The 19,418-nt window shown below is 52.6% G+C and overlaps 1 protein-coding gene across 6 annotated transcripts in view; it reads left to right on the top strand.

The window, feature by feature from the left end:
• The window catches only part of CLEC16A (C-type lectin domain containing 16A), a 205,797-nt gene that overhangs the window by 69,160 nt on the left and 117,219 nt on the right, over positions 1-19,418 (top strand). For all 6 annotated transcript variants that reach the window (XR_006963619.1, XR_006963620.1, XM_047087900.1 and 3 more), the window contains 4 exons: positions 1,529-1,629; positions 14,539-14,661; positions 17,887-17,996; positions 18,745-18,789. Coding sequence is in view for 4 of the 6 variants with exons in the window: in XM_047087900.1 (XP_046943856.1) it covers positions 1,529-1,629; positions 14,539-14,661; positions 17,887-17,996; positions 18,745-18,789 (379 nt within the window). In the remaining 2 variants the exon portion in view is untranslated. The remainder of the gene's footprint in view (positions 1-1,528; positions 1,630-14,538; positions 14,662-17,886; positions 17,997-18,744; positions 18,790-19,418) is intronic.

The following is a 19,418-nucleotide window of genomic DNA, read 5'->3' as shown; positions in this document are numbered from 1 at the left end:
CTCAGCAAACACAATGCTAATGGCCACACGACACTTCATCTCCTAGAAGATGTTATGTCCCCCCGGCCCTCCCTCTGTTCCTGGGCATTTGGTTATGTGTATTGCTCCCAAACGAAAATATAATCCACATTCCAAGCGGCTGGTTTACAAGAAAACGTTTTATCCTGCTCTTAAGTTTGGAAGTGTTATTGCCAGGAACTTACAGAAACCCAAATCCGCACATGGCAAAACTATTCAGGCATCTGAAAGGTGCCGGATCTGGGCCGGGGAAGGTCTGGGGCCCTGGAAAAGCAGCCTGGACCTAATTGTCCCCTTCTAAAAAGGGTTCTTCCTTCAATTTCCGAGTGTCCGGTGTTCATTTGAAATGTTGCCACAAGAACATTTTCACTCCTTTCTCTTTGGCCTTTTCCAGTTAAATATTTTGAATCACCGGTATGTTTATGGGATTCAGATTTTTTTGTTGTTGTTGTTAAGTCTAAAAGGTTAGGCAGTGAAGCGTCTCCCTGTGTGTCTGCCACACCTCTTCACTGCCCCCTACACAGTGGTGTTGACGGTGGCTGTGTGACCTTCTAGGAGCTACGTGTGCTCCGTCATTCACCAAGGTGCTCTGTTTTCTTGGCTTCGGCCTGGCATCCAGAGAGGCGGCCACCGTTGGTCACAGGCTCAGAGCCCCCTGCCTGTGCGGCCATATCTGTGCATGTTCTGTCATCCTTGTGATGAACATCCTTGTTCTATCTCTCCAGACCAGGCCCTTCCCCTGGAAGGGCAGCACTTGGGGTGTGCGGTTTGTGGTATTTCCACTAAGCATCAGAGTTGAGACCTCACATCGCTTCTTGCCCGTCAGAGAAAGTCCGTCCAAGAAATTGCTGGGCCAGCACCTGCCAAAGCGAGCTCGTGGAGAAAGTGCCCTTGGAAAACACAAAACAGGGATCCTCTGTCAGCCGCTCCACGCGAGGACGCTTGGCACTGGAGCACCCGGGCCTGTGTTCAAGGCCCTTCGTGGTTTCACTTGAACCCTCACCGGAATCCTGTGAGGGTTTAATCCCTACTTTCCCGATGGGCAAACGGACAGGTTTTAGGTAGCTGACCCAAGGGTTTGCAGCTAGGAGAGGCTGAATCCGAATTGGAACCCAGGCAGCCTGGCTCCAGGGCCCACGTTCTGAAATTGTTCGGACTCGCTGGTGCTCTGTCTGGTGTTGTCTGTCTCCCTCGCCGCTCCCTGTTCTTCCTTCGCTCCTCACTCGTCTCAGCGATGATGTGGTCCGTCTGTTCGCCGGCATGGGAGTGCCCCGGGAGCAGGGCTTTGCGTCGTTTACCCCCATTGTCTCGAACAGCTGGGGCATGACTGTTGTGTGCTAAGGGGTCTGGTCCTCTGTCACTTTCCCCTGGAGATAGCTTCCCACGGGCAGAGCCCGTCCCCCACGCCTGGTGTTGGCCGCGGCACTCAGAGGGCTCGCCGCGTGCTGGTGGGAGAGAAGTGGTCACCGTGTGCGCCAGGAGGCTCATGCGCGCCCCTCCTCTTTTCCAGACCCTTCCTAGATATGGTGTACCACGCCCTGGACAGCCCGGACGACGACTACCACGCACTGTTTGTGCTCTGCCTCCTCTATGCCATGTCTCATAACAAAGGTAAGCCTTCTCACCTCGCCCGCCTTCCTGGCATCCCCCTCCTCTGCCTCGTGGAACAAAAAAAAGAAAGCCGCTCTCCTTGAGGGATGCCCTTTCTGGTTTTGGCAGACTCCCCCGAAACTTCTCTTCAGCCTCGTCAGAATTTCTCAGGTGCTTTTGCACAGACCAAAGCCACAGGAATTGGTTACTCAGGCAATATGGCGGGTGGGAGGAAGGGTACAAGTGAGCGTCTAACCTGGTATGACTATCTTCACACTGTGGTTTTCTTTCGACCCCTCGCTTTTACAACCTGCTGAGCACCCGACCTCTTTTCCTAACATCAGAACTGAAATCAGTCAAATTGTGATCTTGGTTTTGCTATTTATAATAGCTGAAGTTCTTGCTCTGGGTTGAGGGCTAAAATAGACTCTGGGCAGATTGGGTGGAATTGTAGGTTTCCTTTCTGAAGAAAGGTGTGGTTCTCTGGCTTCCCCCATTGAGGTGGAGTGGTCAGGATCAGAGTCCTGTGGAACTGACAGATCTGGTTAGGATTCATTCATTCACTTCCGCCCTGGGGACGGCCTCTGGTGTACCCCCCACCTGGCTTGACACCGGTAGGTTCTGAAACCTCCACATCAGAATCTCTGCAAAGAAATCAAGAACATTCTTTCTGGCCTCTGCCAGGAGCTGGGCTTGGCGTAGAGGAGACTTTGTAGCAGGTGACGTTTTAGGAGGTTTTTCATAAGCTAATTGGGAGGTGTGGAGGTGGATGTGGGTTTTACTAAGACAGCCTATGCCTAGAAACGTTTAAGAAGCCCTCGACATAGTAAATACTTACTCTTAAATCTTTAACCCTGATAAATAAGTGGACTAGTGGCAAAAATATATATGATAAAAAAAAAAAAAGCCTCCCCTCTCATCTCTGTCCTCCCCCCTCTTCTTCAAGGCAGTTCGTGTTAGCAGTTTCTTGCGTGTCTCTTTAGAGATCTCCATGCAGACCCAAGTACGAGCGTATAGGATTTTATTTCTACGACTGCCCCACACTGAACCATAAATAAGGTGTCCCTAATTGTCCGTACCCTGTTTTTCTGACATCGTCATGTATCCACGCATCGTGTTCCTAGAGAACTGCCTTGTTCTTTTTGATCGTCATGTCCGTGCATCATTTATTCTGCCATCATCCCCTTATTGAACAGCACCGAAACTCCTTCCAGGCTTTTCCCACCGTGGAGAGGACCCACCGTGATGGCTCTTGTCATGTGTAAGTCATTGTGCACCCGGCAAGAGACCTCTAAGAGGCGCCCAGCAGGCTCGGAATCCTGCTGACATTTCCTCCCATCTTGCTCGCTCCCGTGGCTTCTGCGATCCCCTCCAGCCCCTGGCGTGGTGAGTGGCACGCAGGAGCCCTCAGTTTCTGGGCGGAAGCAGAACTCCATGAGACCGACCGACTCCCGCCCAGGTGCCGCCCACCGCTCCCCGGCACCTGACTTCTGTGCCCTCTGCAGTCCGAGCTCCTGCCCGCTGCATGCTGGAGACTCCTACTCAGGTGTTTCAATGGCACCTGGAACAATGTGTGCCGTTCCCTGAAGTATACCCTGACCTCATCACGCTTCCTGCCGTTTCTGGTTCGGTTCAGATTGCCTACCAGGTTGAAACTACCATGACCTTTAGCTCCTTCCCTCCTTTGATCTAGCGTTTAGTCCTCCGCCTTTGTCAGTCCTCCCTCTTCAGCTGTCTGATCAGCAGAATTTAACCAAGTGTGGCTTGGTGCCTGGCTCGAAGCTAGATGCTGCAGGTGAGAGCCAGAGGCACGAGGGCAAGAGAGGTCTGGGCACGTCATTCCAGTGGCCATTATCCCAGCCTCCCTACGGGTCTAACATACGGCCGTTTCGTAACCTGTCCTCCATAGCACTGCCAGGAGATCCTCTGTGACACGGTGTGGACCGTGTCCCTCCCGTTCAGAATCCCTTTGTGCCTTCATCTCTCCCTTAAACTCCCCCCTCCTCTTCCTGGCATTTTAAGTATCCAGACTGCACCCACCATTCCAACTTGATCTGGTTCCTCTGACTTCCCTTCACAGACCTTTGGCTCTAGGTGCAAATTTTTATCTAGTGGTAGAACTCTTTCACAGAGATAAACTTGGGGATACTGACACGGTACTCCCTGAACTCCTTAAAGTTCTGGTTACAAGCAACAGGAACTACTTCTCATTAACTTAAAGCAGTAAAAGGGAAAGTCTATAGGAAGGCCCCTGGGCCAGCTCCCAGGATCCGAGCAGTTGCTGAAAGACAGGGGGAAGGGCAGGAACCAACCAGCTCTGGGGACTTCCTCAAGGCAGATTGTGATTTGGCCCCAGCAGATCCCAGGCTGGGAGTCTGTTTCCATTCAGGTTTCACATTCTTGGGCAAGAGATCTGATTGTTGCAGCTTTTGGTGGTGTGTCTAACTCTGGAACATTCAGTCATGGCTGGGGGTCAGGGTCATATAGCACAGACTTGGCCCCAGGGCCCTGGGACTGGGACTGTTCCCAGAGCAATGAGCTTCTCTGGAAGCCTGGCAGCCATCCCGGTCAGTGCCAACACGCCTACCTGCTCCTGGCTAGTCTTCTACTTTCTTACATTCGTTTGTGTTTCTTCCTGCCATTTTCTCGGCCCCAGTGTCCCCACCTGTTGAGATTCTGCTTGCCTGTCAAGGGTCTAATTGCAAGGAAGTTTTTTCTGATCCCTTCAGATGATACTCACTTGGGATTTATTAGTCCCATCTAATGTGGCAGGCACATTTTGTACATTACTGAATTTGACCTGCCTAAAATTCTGTTAAGGAGTTTTGCATTTATGTTCAAGAGTGGTATTTGTTTATGGTCTTATAATTCTCTTGTTTTATTTGCTTTCAGAGTTATGTTTACCTTATGGAATAAATTCAGAACCATTTCCTACTCCTGGATTGTATACAGTTTTTATAGAACTGGTATGATTTCTTCCTTAACTGTTTGGTAGAATCCACCAGTGAATCCGTCTGGGCCTAGAGTTTTCTTTGAGGGAAGATTTTTAGCTACTCAGATTCTTCAGTAGATACAGGGCTAATGAAGCTTTATTTGTTCTTCTTGAGTGAACTTTGATAGCTTGTGTCTTTCAAGGAATTTGTCATTACATCTAAATTGTCAAATTTATTGGTATACCCTTGTTCATTATGTTCCTTTATTATCCTTTCAATGTCTGTAGGATCTATAGTAATGTCCCCATTTTAATTCATGGTATTGGTAGTTTAGGTCTTCATTTTCTTTTTCCTGATCAGTTTGGCTAAAGATTTAACAATTTCATACTAATTTTACGGATACTCAAAGAACTGTCTTTTGGTTTCATTGATTTTTCTGTACTCTTCTTCTGTTTTCTGTTTTATTAATTTCTGTTCATTATTTCTTACTGTTAGCTGCTTACTTCAGATTTACTCCTCTTTTTGTAGTTTTTTAAGATGGACGCCGAGATCATTGATTTTTTAAGCTAATCAGTTTTTTTCTTTTTTTGAAAGAATTTAACATATACTGAAATTAATCTTTTTTGTTTGTAGTTGTATGAATTGTAGCACAGGTGTGGGTTTGGTCAATACCACCATAATCAGGATTCATTACAATTCCATCAATCAAAACTTCCCTCATGCTATTATTCCTTGTCAGTCATACCCTTCCCATACCACTCCCAGATATTTAACTTTTTTTTTCTTTTGTGATGAGAGTTTAATACTATAAATTTCCCTCTAAGCACTACATTAGGTGTGTGCTTAGGCGCAATAAATTTTGATAGATGTGGTTTGATTTTATTCACTTTAAAATATTTTATAACCTCCCTTTTATTTATTCGTGTCTGTTGTGTCATCTCTGTAAATTCTAGTTATGTTTCTATTAGAGATTTTCCTCCTGGTTTGGTCTCTATTAGAGATTTTTCTGTCCTGGGTCATGGTCAAGTTACTTGGAATTGGTTTGATCCTTTGGAGGCTTTTAAGCTTTGCTGGTGCTGGTCCAGAACAGCCTTTCGTCTCAGGCTCACTTGGCCCCACTGCTGAGGGAGGCCCTTTCTGAAGAGTGTACCTGGTGGGCCACAGTTGGGTGGTCTTTCCACACTGGCCGCTGGGAACACGAACTCCTGTCAGCGTTGTGTGAGCCCCAGATCGTTCCACCTGCTGCGTTCCAGAAAGTTCTTCCCTTCCGTCACATGCATGTACAGAGCAGGACTTAGCTGACGCCTCAGATGGACCGTCTGCAGCTCTCTGGTCCTCCCTCCTCTCGGTTCCAGTCACTTGGCCCCTCTGAGCTCCAAACTCTGCCTTCTCGACAGAGGGAGACTGTGGCCTTTCTTGGGATTTTCTCTTTCTGGGCCAAGGCCTGGAAACTCTTTCCAGACGGTGAACTGGAGCGGTCCCTGGGCCCGCTGCCTTCGTCTCCTCCCTCACAGGGTCACCCTCCAGCGCTGCTGCTTGTCCTGTCCATTGTGTCGTAATCACTGTTTTATGTATTTTGCCTAGTTTTCTAGTTGCTTGAATCAGGAGGCTAAATCCAACCCAGCCTGGCTGAAAGCCATGGCACTTGAAAAAGCTTTATTGTGGTCTAATCGATGTACAATAAACTGCACATATGGAGAGTATACGCTGTGATAAGTTCTGACCTATGTTTGCACCCATGAAACCATCACCACAATCAAGACAGCGTGCATATCCATCACCCCAAACCTCTCCTCCTGCCCCTTGGTCACCGCCCCCCTGCCCGCTCTCACCCCTCTCCCCAAGCAGCACCGAGTTGTTCCTTGTCACCGTAGATGAGTTTGTCCTGCCTAGAATTTTACGTAAATAAAATCGTGCAGTAGGTACTCTTATTTTGTATGGCTTCTTTCATTGGGTGTGATTATTTTGAGATTCGTCACGTCGCTCTATGTGTCGCCGGTTCGTTTCTTCTGACTGCCGAGTAGCTTGCCTCCGTGTGTTCATCCATTCGTGTGTTAATGGGCACTTGGCTTATTTCCAGTTCTTAAGGGTAAAGTGCTAGGAACATTTACGTACAAGTCTTTTATGGACGTATATTTGCTTTTTTCTTGGGTAAATACTGAATCATACAATTGGTCTAAGTTTGTTTTTATTTTTTATTTATTTATTTATTAAAAAAAATTTTTTTTAACGTTTATTTATTTTTGAGACAGAGAGACAGAGCATGAACGGGGGAGGGTCAGAGAGAGGGAGACACAGAATCTGAAACAGGCTCCAGGCTCTGAGCTGTGAGCACAGAGCCCGACGCGGGGCTCGAACTCACGGACCGCGAGATCATGACCTGAGCCGAAGTCGGCTGCTTAACCGACTGAGCCACCCAGGCTCCCCTAAGTTTGTTTTTAAACGTTTACTTATTTTGAGAGAGAGAGAGAGAGAGAGAGCGCGCGAGCGAGCATGCTTAGGGGAGGGGCAGAGAGAGAGGGAAAGAGAGAACCCCGAGCAGACTCCACGATGTCAGCACAGAGCCCGATGTGGGACTCGATCTCAGGAACTCTGAAATCGTGACCTGGGCCAAAACCAAGAGTCAAGACACTTAACTGACTGAGCCACCCAGGCACCCCAGGTTTGTTTGTTTTTAAGAAATACTGGCACATTTTTTTTCCCTAAGTAGCTGTATAATTGGCGTTCCATCACCAGCGTATGATGGGTCTTCACATCCTTGCCAGTACTTGTATGACACTCGTTTTGATTTTTGTCATTCTAATAGGTACGTAGCAGTGTCTCATTATGATTTTAATTTGCATTTTCCTAATGCCTAATGATAATGACTTTCTTTCTGTGTGCTTCATTTGCCACTCTGTGTGTCTTCTTTTTTTTTTTTTTTTTTTAAGTTTTTAACGTTTATTTTTGAGAGAGACAGAGACAGAGCGTGAGCAGGGGAGGGGTGGAGAGAGAGGGAGACACAGAATCAGAAGCAGGCTCCGGGCTGTGTGCACAGAGCTCGACACAGGGCTCGAACTCACACAACCGTGACATCATGACCTGAGCCAAAGTCGGACACCTAACCAACCGAGCCACCCAGGCGCCCCTTTTCTGTGTGTCTTCTTTGGCGAAGTATCATTTCAAATTTTTTTACGGGTTGTTCGTTTTCTTAATTGTTGAGACTTGAGTTTTTGGGTTTTTTTTAATAATAGACGTTCTGGGTCCTTTATCAGATGAGTGTCACAAGGATTTCCTCCCAGTCTGTGACTTGTGTTTTCATCAGCTAACAAGGTCTTGTGAGGAGCAGACCTTTTTAAATTTCCATGGAGATCCTGTGGCACCTTTTCTATCTCTTTTTCTCTCCATATTTTCCCTTTCATTCTGGACTGCCTGGTCTTTAAAGGCAGAGACCATGTCTGTCCCGATGGCCTACCGTGGTACCCAACTTAATGGCTGGCAGCCGGTCGGCACTCAGCCGAAGTGTGTTGACTGATCGCCTCTCGGCCGTGCGGCGGCTTCGCTGGGCTGCTCTTTCTCTTTCTGGTAGCCCGAGCTCGGGGCCTCAGCAGGGGAGGTGTCGTCTTGGGGGTGGGGATGCCAGGCTCCAGGGGGCCAAGGGGCACTTTGTCTTTCTGGTGGCTGGCTTTCCTGACGGGCTTCCTTCCTGGAGCCGGAGCTGTGTACCTGGGAGGGAGGCGCTCCCTCATCCAGTGCTGGGCCCTGGAGGGACCACCCCACCGAGGTCCTGCCTGGGGTGCCTCCCTTTCTTTCTTGAGGCTCCTCCTCTCCCCTTCCTCCTCGACATCGAAGGGGATTTCTTCTTAAAAGAGTGGAAGTGTATAATTGAGGGAATTTAATTCCTTCTTCCATTTCCTGCTGGTGCTATTCATTTATTTCTTCCCTCAGCCTCCCGGCAGAGATCTCGGGAGCCTTATTTATTAGATGCCAGGCACTGTGGTTAATGTTGCGAATGCGGTGGTGAACCAAACACATACTTTCACAGACATGACTGTGGCTGCTGTGGAGGGAGCAGGGCGAGAGGGGTGGGAGGTGACGGCAGTATGACCGGCAAGCGGGGACACACGGCGGTGAGGAGCTTTGATTGTGTTCTGACGCAGTGGGAACTCCGAAGGTTGTTCAGGCAGGAAAGCGTTGCGCAATCTACATGGCTTCCGTGTTTACCTTCTTTTGAAAGTGACCGCTTCGTCTCAAATCTCCTTTGGTTCTGAAAGACTGTCAGTCACGAAGAATTTGTTCCTGAAGTTACTCAGTTACTTGCTTAGGGCACAGCTGTGTGCCGGGCAGCGTGCTCAGCCTGGGGGCCAACAGACTCCAGGCTGACCGAGGCTGGGACCGCCGTCCGCTCATCAGGCGGGCGGGCAGCAGGCGAGGGTGGGCAGGGCGCCCCGAGAAAGGGGTGGGCTGGAGCCAGTCTGCGGGCATTGGGTGGGCAGTGACGGTGAACCGCATCCTATGGGCTGGGGTAGGGGGTGCTGAAGGTGGGTTCATCCGGGAACTGATCTGACCTCTGTGCACCCCTTAGAAAGGGTTCACCGTAGTTCAGCCAGAAGACGGGCAGAATGGAGAGATAATGGGCAGGTGTGGGCAGTGTCGAGGAGGTGAAAGCGAAGGGCTTTGTCGTCATCTCTCAGGTACGTGCCACACACTTCCTGTGTGCGAGGCGTCGTTCTGGGCGCTGGAACAATCTGATGAGCCTCCATCAAGTGAATGAGAAGAAATCGGGTCGTGTTGTGACAGAGAATGCACCAGTGGTGGTGGTGGTGGTGGTGGTGGTGCGGGGGCTACTAGCTAGGGGGGTCAAGGGACGCTGGCCTGAGGAAAGAATATGACAGCGGAGGCCTGAAGGGCGAGAAGTCCCCTCTGCCAGGATCCGGGGCAGGTGTGGTCCAGGCGAAGGGAACAGTGCGTGCAAAGGCCGCGATGTAGGCGAGAGCTTGCAGGTTCAAGGAGCAGAAAGTGAGGCCAAGCAGAGCGAGGCACTGACCAGCCGGGTGGGGACCAGATCTCGGAGGGCCTTGAAGGCTATGAAAAGGAATTTAGATTTCATTCCAAGAGCAGTGGGAAACCCTAAAGGACTTTTAAGTAGAAGAGTGACATGATCAGATGGACGTCTTTGAAGACCAGTCTGGCTACCGGGTGGAAAGTAGACGAGGCGGGTGAGGGAGAGGGTTGCCGCAGGGGATGTGGGAGGCCCAGTAGGAAGCCGCTACACCCGTCCAGGTGAGGGCTAATGTGGGTTGAATCAGCATGTTGGCTGTAGAGATGGAGAAGACCGGAAGGTTTTACGATATGTTTGGAAACTAGAAATAGGACACACTGATAGAGTGAATGGGACACTTGGGCAACTGTGTGGGGCCATTTACGAAGATGGGGAGACAAGGAGAGGAGCAGGGCTGGGGGAAGGGAGTCCTGCCTGGTTTGGACGGGAGGGAGCACCAAAGGAGGAATCTAGGTGATGCCCGGGTCCCTGACCCTGCCACTGGTGGTGATTTCTAGAATCAGCGAGCGTGGGCCATCGAGCAGGTTTGGAGAGGAAGCTGGACGCTTCAGGTGTGGCACCTGGGAGCCCTGTGCCCGGGGGACCCCAAAGGAAACTGCCTAGTGGGAAGCTGCCATCTGGCTTATGCTCCAGCCCTGGCCTGTGGGCCCAGGGTCTGCATTTGATGGGGGTCTTTTGGCTGTTGGTCAGCTGGTTTTTTGGTTAGGCAGCATGCAGTTAGCCAGTTAGCCGCACTTAACCTTCAGCCTCTCTCTTCTAGATCCATACCTTCCAAGCAGGGCCCCTAATGAAATGGTCTCTCTCCGATAGATTTTTCATCATAAGACAATTTTAACATAAAAGCAATGTTAATAAAAACCAAATGTTAGCTCAGGCCTTCCAGTAAATCATAATAGATTAGATGCTGCACCGAAATGAATACCCCACTGTGGAAAGGGTTGACCGGTTGGAGGAAGGCACTCGTTGTGATTCAATTGGGCCACATAATGAATTCTGGTTCATATCTGTAATAGCAAATGCAGCCGTCTCTCCTTTGTCAGGTCTGCAGAGGCCTGGCCCGAGGGAGGGGGGTGAGTTCTGCAGCTTTCGTGTTCTTCAAGGTTTCCCTACTCCACCCACCACCCTCTCGCGCCCTCCATTTATCATTGTTTACCCGAGAGGAATCTTGGGCTTTTTGGGTTTTGTTTTATCTTGCTGAGAAGTTACTGGAACACAGATGAGAGGTATGGGAAAGGTTGAGAGGTAACAGGATAAAGGGAGGCTTTCGCCATGCAGAGAGCTGTCAAAACATCATTCTGGATCTCCAGTGACACATAATCAGAACTGGAAGTACATTGGAAATCGGCCCAACATCTGGTTAGCTTTCGAAATAGTGGGTCTATAGTTTCCCAAAGCTGGCAATGCTTGCGTGACTACAGCCAAGGAGACCTCGGCCAAAAGAAAACAAGTTTTTTGCCCATCACTTACCCGGTTCCGTTGTGGTCTCTTTATCCAGGGTTGTCTGTCTCCGTCTTTCTCTGTACCTTTGGTCTGGGTCTCTTCCACCCCTGTCCCAGATGGGGGCTATTGCTAAGGAGGAAGAATCCAGAAATCAGAACTTAGAGGGGAAGCTTCTGACATCATGGAGCCACACCCTTGCCTTCCATTTCGGACTTGCTGGGTCAGTTGGGAGTTCCGTCCCCACCCTCCCCCCAACCCCGTGGTCCCTGGGTGGAAATAATGCAGAGGGAGACCCTTTCTGACTCACTTGGACAGAGAGGGATCTGACCCCAGCGGGGAGGGAACCCGGAAGCGTGTGGTCTGCTGGAAGTCTGAATGTGCTCGCACATCTTCCCAGGCCATGTGAAGTACATCTGGGTTTCTTTGGAATTTCTCTATTGCTCAGCACTTAAGGGTTGAAGCAAATAGGACAGTGTATTATCCACAGTGTTTACTTCAGTCGGAGTTTGGAAATGGCTTGCAGAGGAACTCAGTCAGGCTTGCAACAAAATCTGCCTTTTAGTGCCTAAAACCTGTGTGTGTGCGTGTGTGTGTGGGGGGGGGGGTGTGTGGGTGTGTGGAGGGGGTGCGTGTCCATGCACACATGTGCGCCGTTTTCCTGTTCACATGCATGTTCTGGTCATACCGTGACATTGGCCTTGTTAATAACAACCCTCAGCCACTAATTGGTTTGAACCCAGAAGAATGAAGCTTTTGAATTGCCACACGGGCCTCGAAAGCCAAGGTCTGGAATGGGATAATTCAGAGTAATGGGGCGGGGGGGCGGGGGTGGTGGTTAGAGGCCACGGTGGGAGAAAGAGAGAGATGGGGAGGAAGTGAGGCACCTGGCCCAGGAGGAACTTTGGGGAAGGAACAGAGACGTTCAAAGGGGTTTTTGCAAATTTTTCCATGTGTCGTATGGAGTCGATCCCGTTCTCTGTCTCCCTGTTGGCCGGCAGTAAAATCCACCTCACGTAGAGCGTGGGGAAGAGTGCCTTGAGGAGAGGGATCGCCTTGAGTGGCCGGGGGGCAGTAGAGACCACTCCAGAGTAGGCATGAAGGAGCACAACCGAATCACGTCGTCTCCCGCTAGCTGCCGTCCCGGGATCTTGGCGTCCAAGCCTTGCCCGTCCCTTTCCCCCAACGTCTACCTCGTCGCTTCCTTCCGGAGTCCCCACCTCCACCCTCCGCGAGCTCTTGCCCACGCCTTGCAGCTGCTGCCTGTGAAGCTCGAGGCAAATGCTCGCTCCTTCAGGATCCTCCCTGGGTGGCGCATCCCTGAGTCAGCCCCCAAACAGCATAGCATTTAGAAGTTAGCTGGACCTTGTCCACCTTTGGAATCTTCCTATCCTAACTGTGCTGCTTCCTTGCTCTGTGGCCTTGGAGACGTGACTTAACATCTCTGGGCCCTCATTTCCAACTAAAGGGGGGGGTTGTGCTGGACTCTGGTCCTGTGAAGTTGTAGAAGGAACTGTTTCAGTCCCCCTCCCGCCCCCCCCCTCCCCCCGCTTCACAGAGAGTGGAGTCGCCACTTGAGGAAAGTCACGATAACCGTGGAGTGTTTTTCTTCCTGTCGAGAGAGGATTTGGCCACAGATTTCCTCATGTTTGGACAAATTCTCAGGGAGTGGGGGCCCTAATAGGAAAGAGACAAAATGGAGCTCGTCATGGAAGTTCAAGAACCGGTTCAAGTCCCTGACTGTCCCGGTTCTGGTGACCACTGCCGCGTCCCCGAGGGAGCCAGCGGCTGGGCCCCTCCTGCCATCCTCGCTGAAGGGGGCCGAGAGATGGTCCGGCCCAGGAGCACTTCTCCCCTGGAACCACTGGCTGCCAGGTCCCAGGGAACCAGAAATGGGAGGATTAGAGCGATGTCAGGATGGTGTTGACATCTCTGGGGAGGAAAAACAGACGCCAGAAAAATTTCACTTGATGTTCTTTTTGCCATTTAATAAAGCAGCGTGCTTCGGAGTTAGACGTTTAGCATCAAAATGGGATCTAGAATCCGCAAATTGAATTTTCCTCGCCGTCAAGTGTTTTGACGAAGCCGCTGCCGGTGAGGCGGGAGAGGGAGAACGGCCCAGCTCCAGCCCTCGGGCCGTCCCTCACCCGTGTCATCTCCCCGGCATGGCTTAGCCTTTGGTTCGGAGCTGGAAGGAATTCAATAAAGCAAGATATATTGTTATGGTTTATTACGTCAATGCGTGTGTGGAGGAGTTACTTAGAATCCAGACAAGCAGCTCTTCAGTGCTGTCCTCCACTGTTTTGTCAAGGTTCTAAATGAAGCGTCATCTAGTACTCAAGGGGCCGTATTTCAAGAGTTCCGAGAAGTGTCACCTTCCCCCTTTGGTAGAATAACAGGAAAAGACGTGCTTCAAGCGCAAACAATCCATTCAGCTCTCCAGCCTTGGATCAGGCGAACCATTTGTCTCTGTAAGTGTATTTTTCCAGGGCCACCTTCGAAGGGGGGTAAGGATTCGGGGCCCCTCTCCGCACCTGGCCTGCCGGAGTCGCCCTCACAGGTCTTCTCCTCGCCCGGCCCCCCCAGGTTCCACTTCAAGGAAACTGACACTCAGTGCCCAGCTGGACTCTGTGCCCTCGCATTTCCTCTTCACAGCCACCTCTCCCATGTCTTGTCTGTTGTGTTCGAAACGCCGTCAGTGTTTACTGGCAGGAAAAGGATTCCTTTGCCACTTGAAGGTAGATCCGCGCCGTCGACCTCTTTGTATTTGCGCCGCTCTGTCGCGAGCGCTTAGCCCGGTCTCTCTTCGCTGGCCCCGCCCCTCGCCTGGTGTGGTGCCCCCCACCCACCGCCTGTGTGCTCGTTGAGTGGCCGGCCCCGCTCATCGAGTTCTCTGCCAGGAGCTAGAGGCACACCTGCCAGGCGTGACTGCGGTTTCCTTTCCGTCCGGTCGCTTCGTCTTCGTGTGCGTTTCCCCCACCGTGGAATGTGTCCGATAATGGGTGGCCTCTGGTGGCACACAGGCCTAGCATGAGGTGGCCGAGTGGCACGTCGTGCAGAAGTCCCTCCTTTCCCGTGTCCCCCGATTATGTCCGGGAGCGTGTCACTTTGCGGGGCTGGCGTGCCTTCCGCACCTCCTAAGGATCTGCGAGTCCCGTCTTTAACAGAGAGAGCAGGCCTGGGCCGCGATGAGTTGACGCAAGTCAACGATCCTTGACTAAAATGCAAAAGCGTTGTCTTTTTTTTTTTTTTTTTAACACTGCCTGTCAGCGTGGCAGCATGTTGATTTCCAGCTTACACGTGGGGATAGAAAATGTATGTTTTGATGTGTACTGATTCAAGTTCCATTTCAGAGAACTGTGCAGTGAGCTCTAGCTCAGGCAGCACCGGTCGTGGCAGAAGTCACGGAGGTGGACCCCGGGTCGCCGAGGTTGGGCAGCGCCTCCTGGGGCGCCTTTCAGGATGAGCGGGGTTCTCATGAGGCGGCCCCCTGACAGCTCGCCCCTTTGTGCGTTCCAGGCATGGATCCTGAAAAACTCGAGCAAATCCAGCTCCCGGTGCCCAGTGCGGCCGACAAGACCACCTACAACCACCTCCTGGCCGAAAGACTCATCAGGATCATGAACAACGCTGCCCAGCCAGGTGCCTGGGGTGTGGCTGCTCACGGGGGCAGTAGAGTGAGAGGGGCCGGGCCGCCGGACCACGCACCAGGAGCCCTGGGGCCTCGGCCTGGCCTTTCTGAGAGCGCAGGCAGATGTCAGCTCCTCCCTGGGCCGCCCATACCGCTCTGTCCATCCGCGTCTTCTCCTCGGGATCTCCTCCTCCTTCCTCCCCTGTCTTTCTTCTCCTTCCGCACCCAACCCTTCTTGTGTCAGTTTTGCCAGCGTGTGTCACCCTCCTCTCGGGGAGGCCAAGGCCACGTTTGAGCACGAACCAGCCTGAGAGTGTGTACGAGGGAAGTTTGGAAGGTTCGGATCAGGGGCCCTTGATGGTACAGGACCTGCCCAGCGTGTGGCACCTGTCAGCCCAGTTCTGAGGTTTTGGCCGAGGATCCTCAGCCAAGGCAAGGGCTACAAATAACAGGAGGGATGACCAAGCACAGTGATTCCTAAGTGGGGACAACTTTGCCCACAGGGGACGTTTGACAATGTCTGGGGACATTTTTGGTTGTCACAACGTGAAGAGGTGTTACTGTTGGCCTCCAGGGGTCAGGGATGCTGCACAGGACAAGTGCACAGGACAGCCTCCAATGACGTAGGATTATCTGACCCAAAACATCAGCAGTGCTGAGCTTGAGGGACCCTGATCGCCAGGCGGGTTCTCTGCAGAGGCAGGGGGATGGGCCATCAGGGTGTGTGAGAGGGCACAGAAACGGGCCCAATGGAGATGTGGCCTGGTTAAGAGGGAACCACTGAGCGGTACAGTAGGAGCAGTCAGGCGATGAGCCCACGTCAGGCTCAGGAGAAGGGCAAGGGTGGGAGTCGTGATAACGGGCGAGGACTCCAGAAGTTAAGGGGTGTGGGCTCCACGAAGCGGCCAGAGCCCCTTGGAGGCCAGAGGGGCCAGAGCCTCCATGACTTTGGGGAGGGTATACAGAGGCTTGGGGGGATGGCTCCACGGAGAAATGTTGATCGAGCGCCTCCTGCATGCCAGCCACTGTGTGCAGATGACGAGGGTCCAGGAAGTACAGGACAGGTGTGGCTCGTGCCTTCCAAGAAGCCATGGCTGGGCGTCCCAGACTGCTGCGACTCCACGAGGAGATAGAATCTCGAGCTTAGGGGCGCTCGGGGCTAGAACTAACACTGTGGCACTCACAGACATAGGGGTGGTGTTTAAAGCCACGGGAGAGAAGAGGGGCATATCGGGGACCAAGCCCTGGGCCACTACAGGTATCTCAAGGTGATGCAGAGGGACAGCCAGCACGGGAGCCTGAGCCGGGTCCCACACGGAAGAAGAGGGGCAGCGAGAGAGACAGGTGTGGCTCAGGACCAAGGGCACTTGGTGGGGTCACTTTCTACTGAAAGGTCCAGTGTGGGGAACAGAGGTCGTCCCCGGGGACAGTGGCTCAGGGGGCAGTTGGCAGGGGCTCTGTCAGCAGGTTGGCTCGGTGGTTGAAGATGGCAGAGCGTGGCCTGGGTGTTGGAGAGGAGCCTCCGGGGTGGGGAGGAACGGCAGCCCCTTAACGGGGCCAGTGGCAGGAAGTCTGCGCCTGCCAGGAGCTTGCAAAGGAAGAAGGGTCTTGGTGGAAGATCACATCCCAGTCGCCTGGAGGCGGCCGCAGGGGTGTCGTGGCTGAGCCAGGGGGGTTCCGCGGAGGGGCAGGCAGCAGCGAGACTGAGCCCCGGAGAGCTGGAGGTGGGAGGCGGGCGGCGGGTGGGCACAGCCTGCGGGGCTGTGTTCGTGCTGGGCCCGTGGGGCCCTGAGAGAGAGCCTCGGAGCTGAGACCAAGCAGCCTCTCCCAGTAGATGCTTCCCTCTTCTCCGGTTCCCCTCCTGACACGTGAAGCAGGAAAAGGATGGGCAGGGAGGTGAGCACTCGTGCGTCTGCCTCGAGTTTTTCCCGGTAGCCTGTCCCGGTCCTCAGGGTTCCCAGGGCCTCAGGGCTGCAGCCTTGAGACTTCCTCCTCTCTTGGCCCTTCTTCCACATCGAGCCGTCTCCGAGAAATGAGCTTAAAGACGCAGGGAGGAGTCTGCCTAAGAGCAGGGTGCCCTCCCATCAGGCAGCTTCTAGGAGCTGTGCTCCACGGGGCTTTTGGCATTCAGAGCCCCTGGAGTCCACTACCGCCCGGGGTGAAGCTTTGGACAAGTCACTTCACTTGTCTAAACCCCAGTCTTTAGAGTGCCATAGCGGCGGGTTTTTGTAGAGACTTCTCGAGAGAGGGGTCCGTACGGTGCCCAGCGCGGTGCCCGGTTCACAGTAGCACGGTAGGGGGATCAGTCATGGACAGAAACCCATACTCAGACTGGCCGAAGCAATCCAGACAGAAACAAAACTACTGGCTTGTGTGACTTGAGGTCTTGTGTAACTTCAGTGCCGGCTTCAGGCGCAGCCGGGTACCGAAGCTCAAGTTGTTAAGACTGTTTCTGGACTCTCTACCGCTGTGTGTGTGCCCTTCTCTCCTCGGGCTCTGGGCCTGCCAGACATACTCTGGGCGGTCTGGGGGAAAGGGTGGACTGTGGGGGAGGGGGTGGGCAGTTTGTAGAACCCCGAACAGAAGATTCGAAACTCTGGCGAGGGTGCGGGGTGGCCAGTGTGGATCCTGGTCTGGTGCCGCTCAGGCCCCACCACTGTGCCCGTGCTGCTCTCGGCCCAGCGCGAGGAGAGGTTCTCTTGCCCGGTGGTTCCAGCACGGTGTGGAATTGAGCCTTATTGGCCGACTGGCTCCCTCGCCCGTCCCTCCCTCAGTCACCGTGACCAGAGGGATAGGGCATCTGACCAGCCTGGCCGATGTGCCTGTCCCTGGGACAGAGGGGAGGGACCAGCTGCACCCAAATTGCATGCCCAGGAGTGGAGTTGGTGATTCTCCAAACGAAAGTGGGGGTGCTTGTTCCTGAAAAGAGGAAGGAACCCAGCCAAGCAGAGCAACCACAGACGGCCGCTTTTTCAGCCTCCAGTAATAAATAGTAACGATCTTTTTCCTGCCTCCTGTCCCCTGATAAAGGGGGTGCAGGGGAGTACCTGGCATGGGCGGTGTGGGTACATTGTATTGTCATGGACTGGGGAGGGGTTGGCCCGTGGGTTTCCCTCCGTGTCCCCACTGGGTGTCCAGGGCCCGTCACCTGTTAACCTCAGAGCGATAAAGGCGAGGAGCTGTATTTGAGGGCTTCCCGCCAGGGTGTGCGAGGCTGACCCAGGTTTCCCGTGCAGATGGGAAGATCCGGTTGGCGACGCTGGAGCTGAGCTGCCTGCTCCTAAAGCAGCAAGTCGTGGCCAGCGCGGGCTGCATCATGAAGGACGTGCACCTGGCCTGCCTGGAGGTGAGGGCCCTGCCCCCGCGGCCCGTGTTCCACCGGAGGGGAGGAGGCGGTGGGCAGGAAGCTGCTGGATCCAGATGGGAGCCCCAGCGTCCGCAGCACCGGCGAGAAGCAGGGCGTGATGGCCCCGATGCCTCTGCAGGAGAACTGCCCTTCCTCTGAGGCTGGCCCGATGAACCCGCCTAGTTACTGAATTTGTGTGGTTTCTGTTACAGTTACCGGCCTTTTATTTGTCACCGGAATTGTATTATTCTCCTTTCTGCATTACAGAGATTTTATACATATTCAAACACACGCACGCTGCTTATTTACTTACGGTTTATCGTGCCAATACCTGCATCCGTTGTTTTTAAATAGTTTTTATTGCCTTCCCCCTTATTTTTCATGTTTATTTGAGAAAATTTGGAAAGTACACGGGGGGAAAAAGTAGCAACCCGCGTCGACGCTTTGTTGGGTGTCTCTCCAGATACACACACATGTATAGAAATGGAGTCACCATGGCCATATTTTATAACCTGCTGCCCCCACCTAACTCGGTGTTACCACCTTCCCCTGGCACCACCTTGAATCACCTCTCTTTTGCCCCGTTTTTATTTTGAGCTCACCCTCCCTCCCTCTCACATTACGAACCACTAGATAGATTTAAGGATATTAGCCCGGCCTCTCCCCTGTTTTACATGCTCTCAAATTTTGGAATTAGTAACTCACCCGACTCCCTGCCCTCCCTCCCCACCTCCCTCTGTTTTCACAGGGCGCCAGAGAAGAAAGCGTTCACTTGGTCCGGCATTTTTATAAGGTACGTTGCCAGAGCACAGGGGACGGCAGTGTGGTGTGGGTCACGTAACTGGGACTGTAGTGTGTGGGCATAACGCACATGAAGGTCACAAGTCCGTGGCTGCTCCGTATACCTGTGCTTCCCTAGTGAACCGCGTGCAGCGCTGTCCCAGTCCCCAGTCCCTGGTCTCCCCCTGCTTCTCTTACCAGGGCACCTGTTGAGGATTCAGTGCTACTGCGGACGGTTTATCAGTCACATGTGAATTTGTGTATTGCTGAATTTACATAGAAGTTGTGAATTACTTACACCTGCACGTGGCTAAGTCACATATGTAAATTAATAGGTGCATGAATTATGTTTTTCATGTAAAGTAACTTTGATTGTTTGTGAATTTATGAATTATATGCATGTACATTATTATCTTTTTAATATTTTATTTTTGAGAGAGAGAGAGAGAGAGAGAGAGAGCAAGCATGAGCGGGGGAGGGGCAGAGAGAGAGGGACACACAGAATCCCAACGGGCTCCAGGCTCCGAGCTGTCAGCACAGAGCCCAACACGGGGCTTGTACTCACAAACCACAAGATCATGACCTGAGCCGAAGTCGGACGCTTAACCGACTGAGCCACCCAGGCGCCCCTGCATGTACGTT

The sequence above is a fragment of the Lynx rufus genome, unplaced genomic scaffold, assembly GCF_022079265.1.
Source record: "Lynx rufus isolate CCGP_SWC_20201006 ecotype Redwood Valley unplaced genomic scaffold, mLynRuf1.p SCAF_23, whole genome shotgun sequence".
NCBI lineage: Eukaryota > Metazoa > Chordata > Mammalia > Carnivora > Felidae > Lynx > Lynx rufus.
The sequence above is the reverse complement of the archived record's forward strand: the minus strand, read 5'-3'. Positions and strand labels throughout refer to the sequence as shown.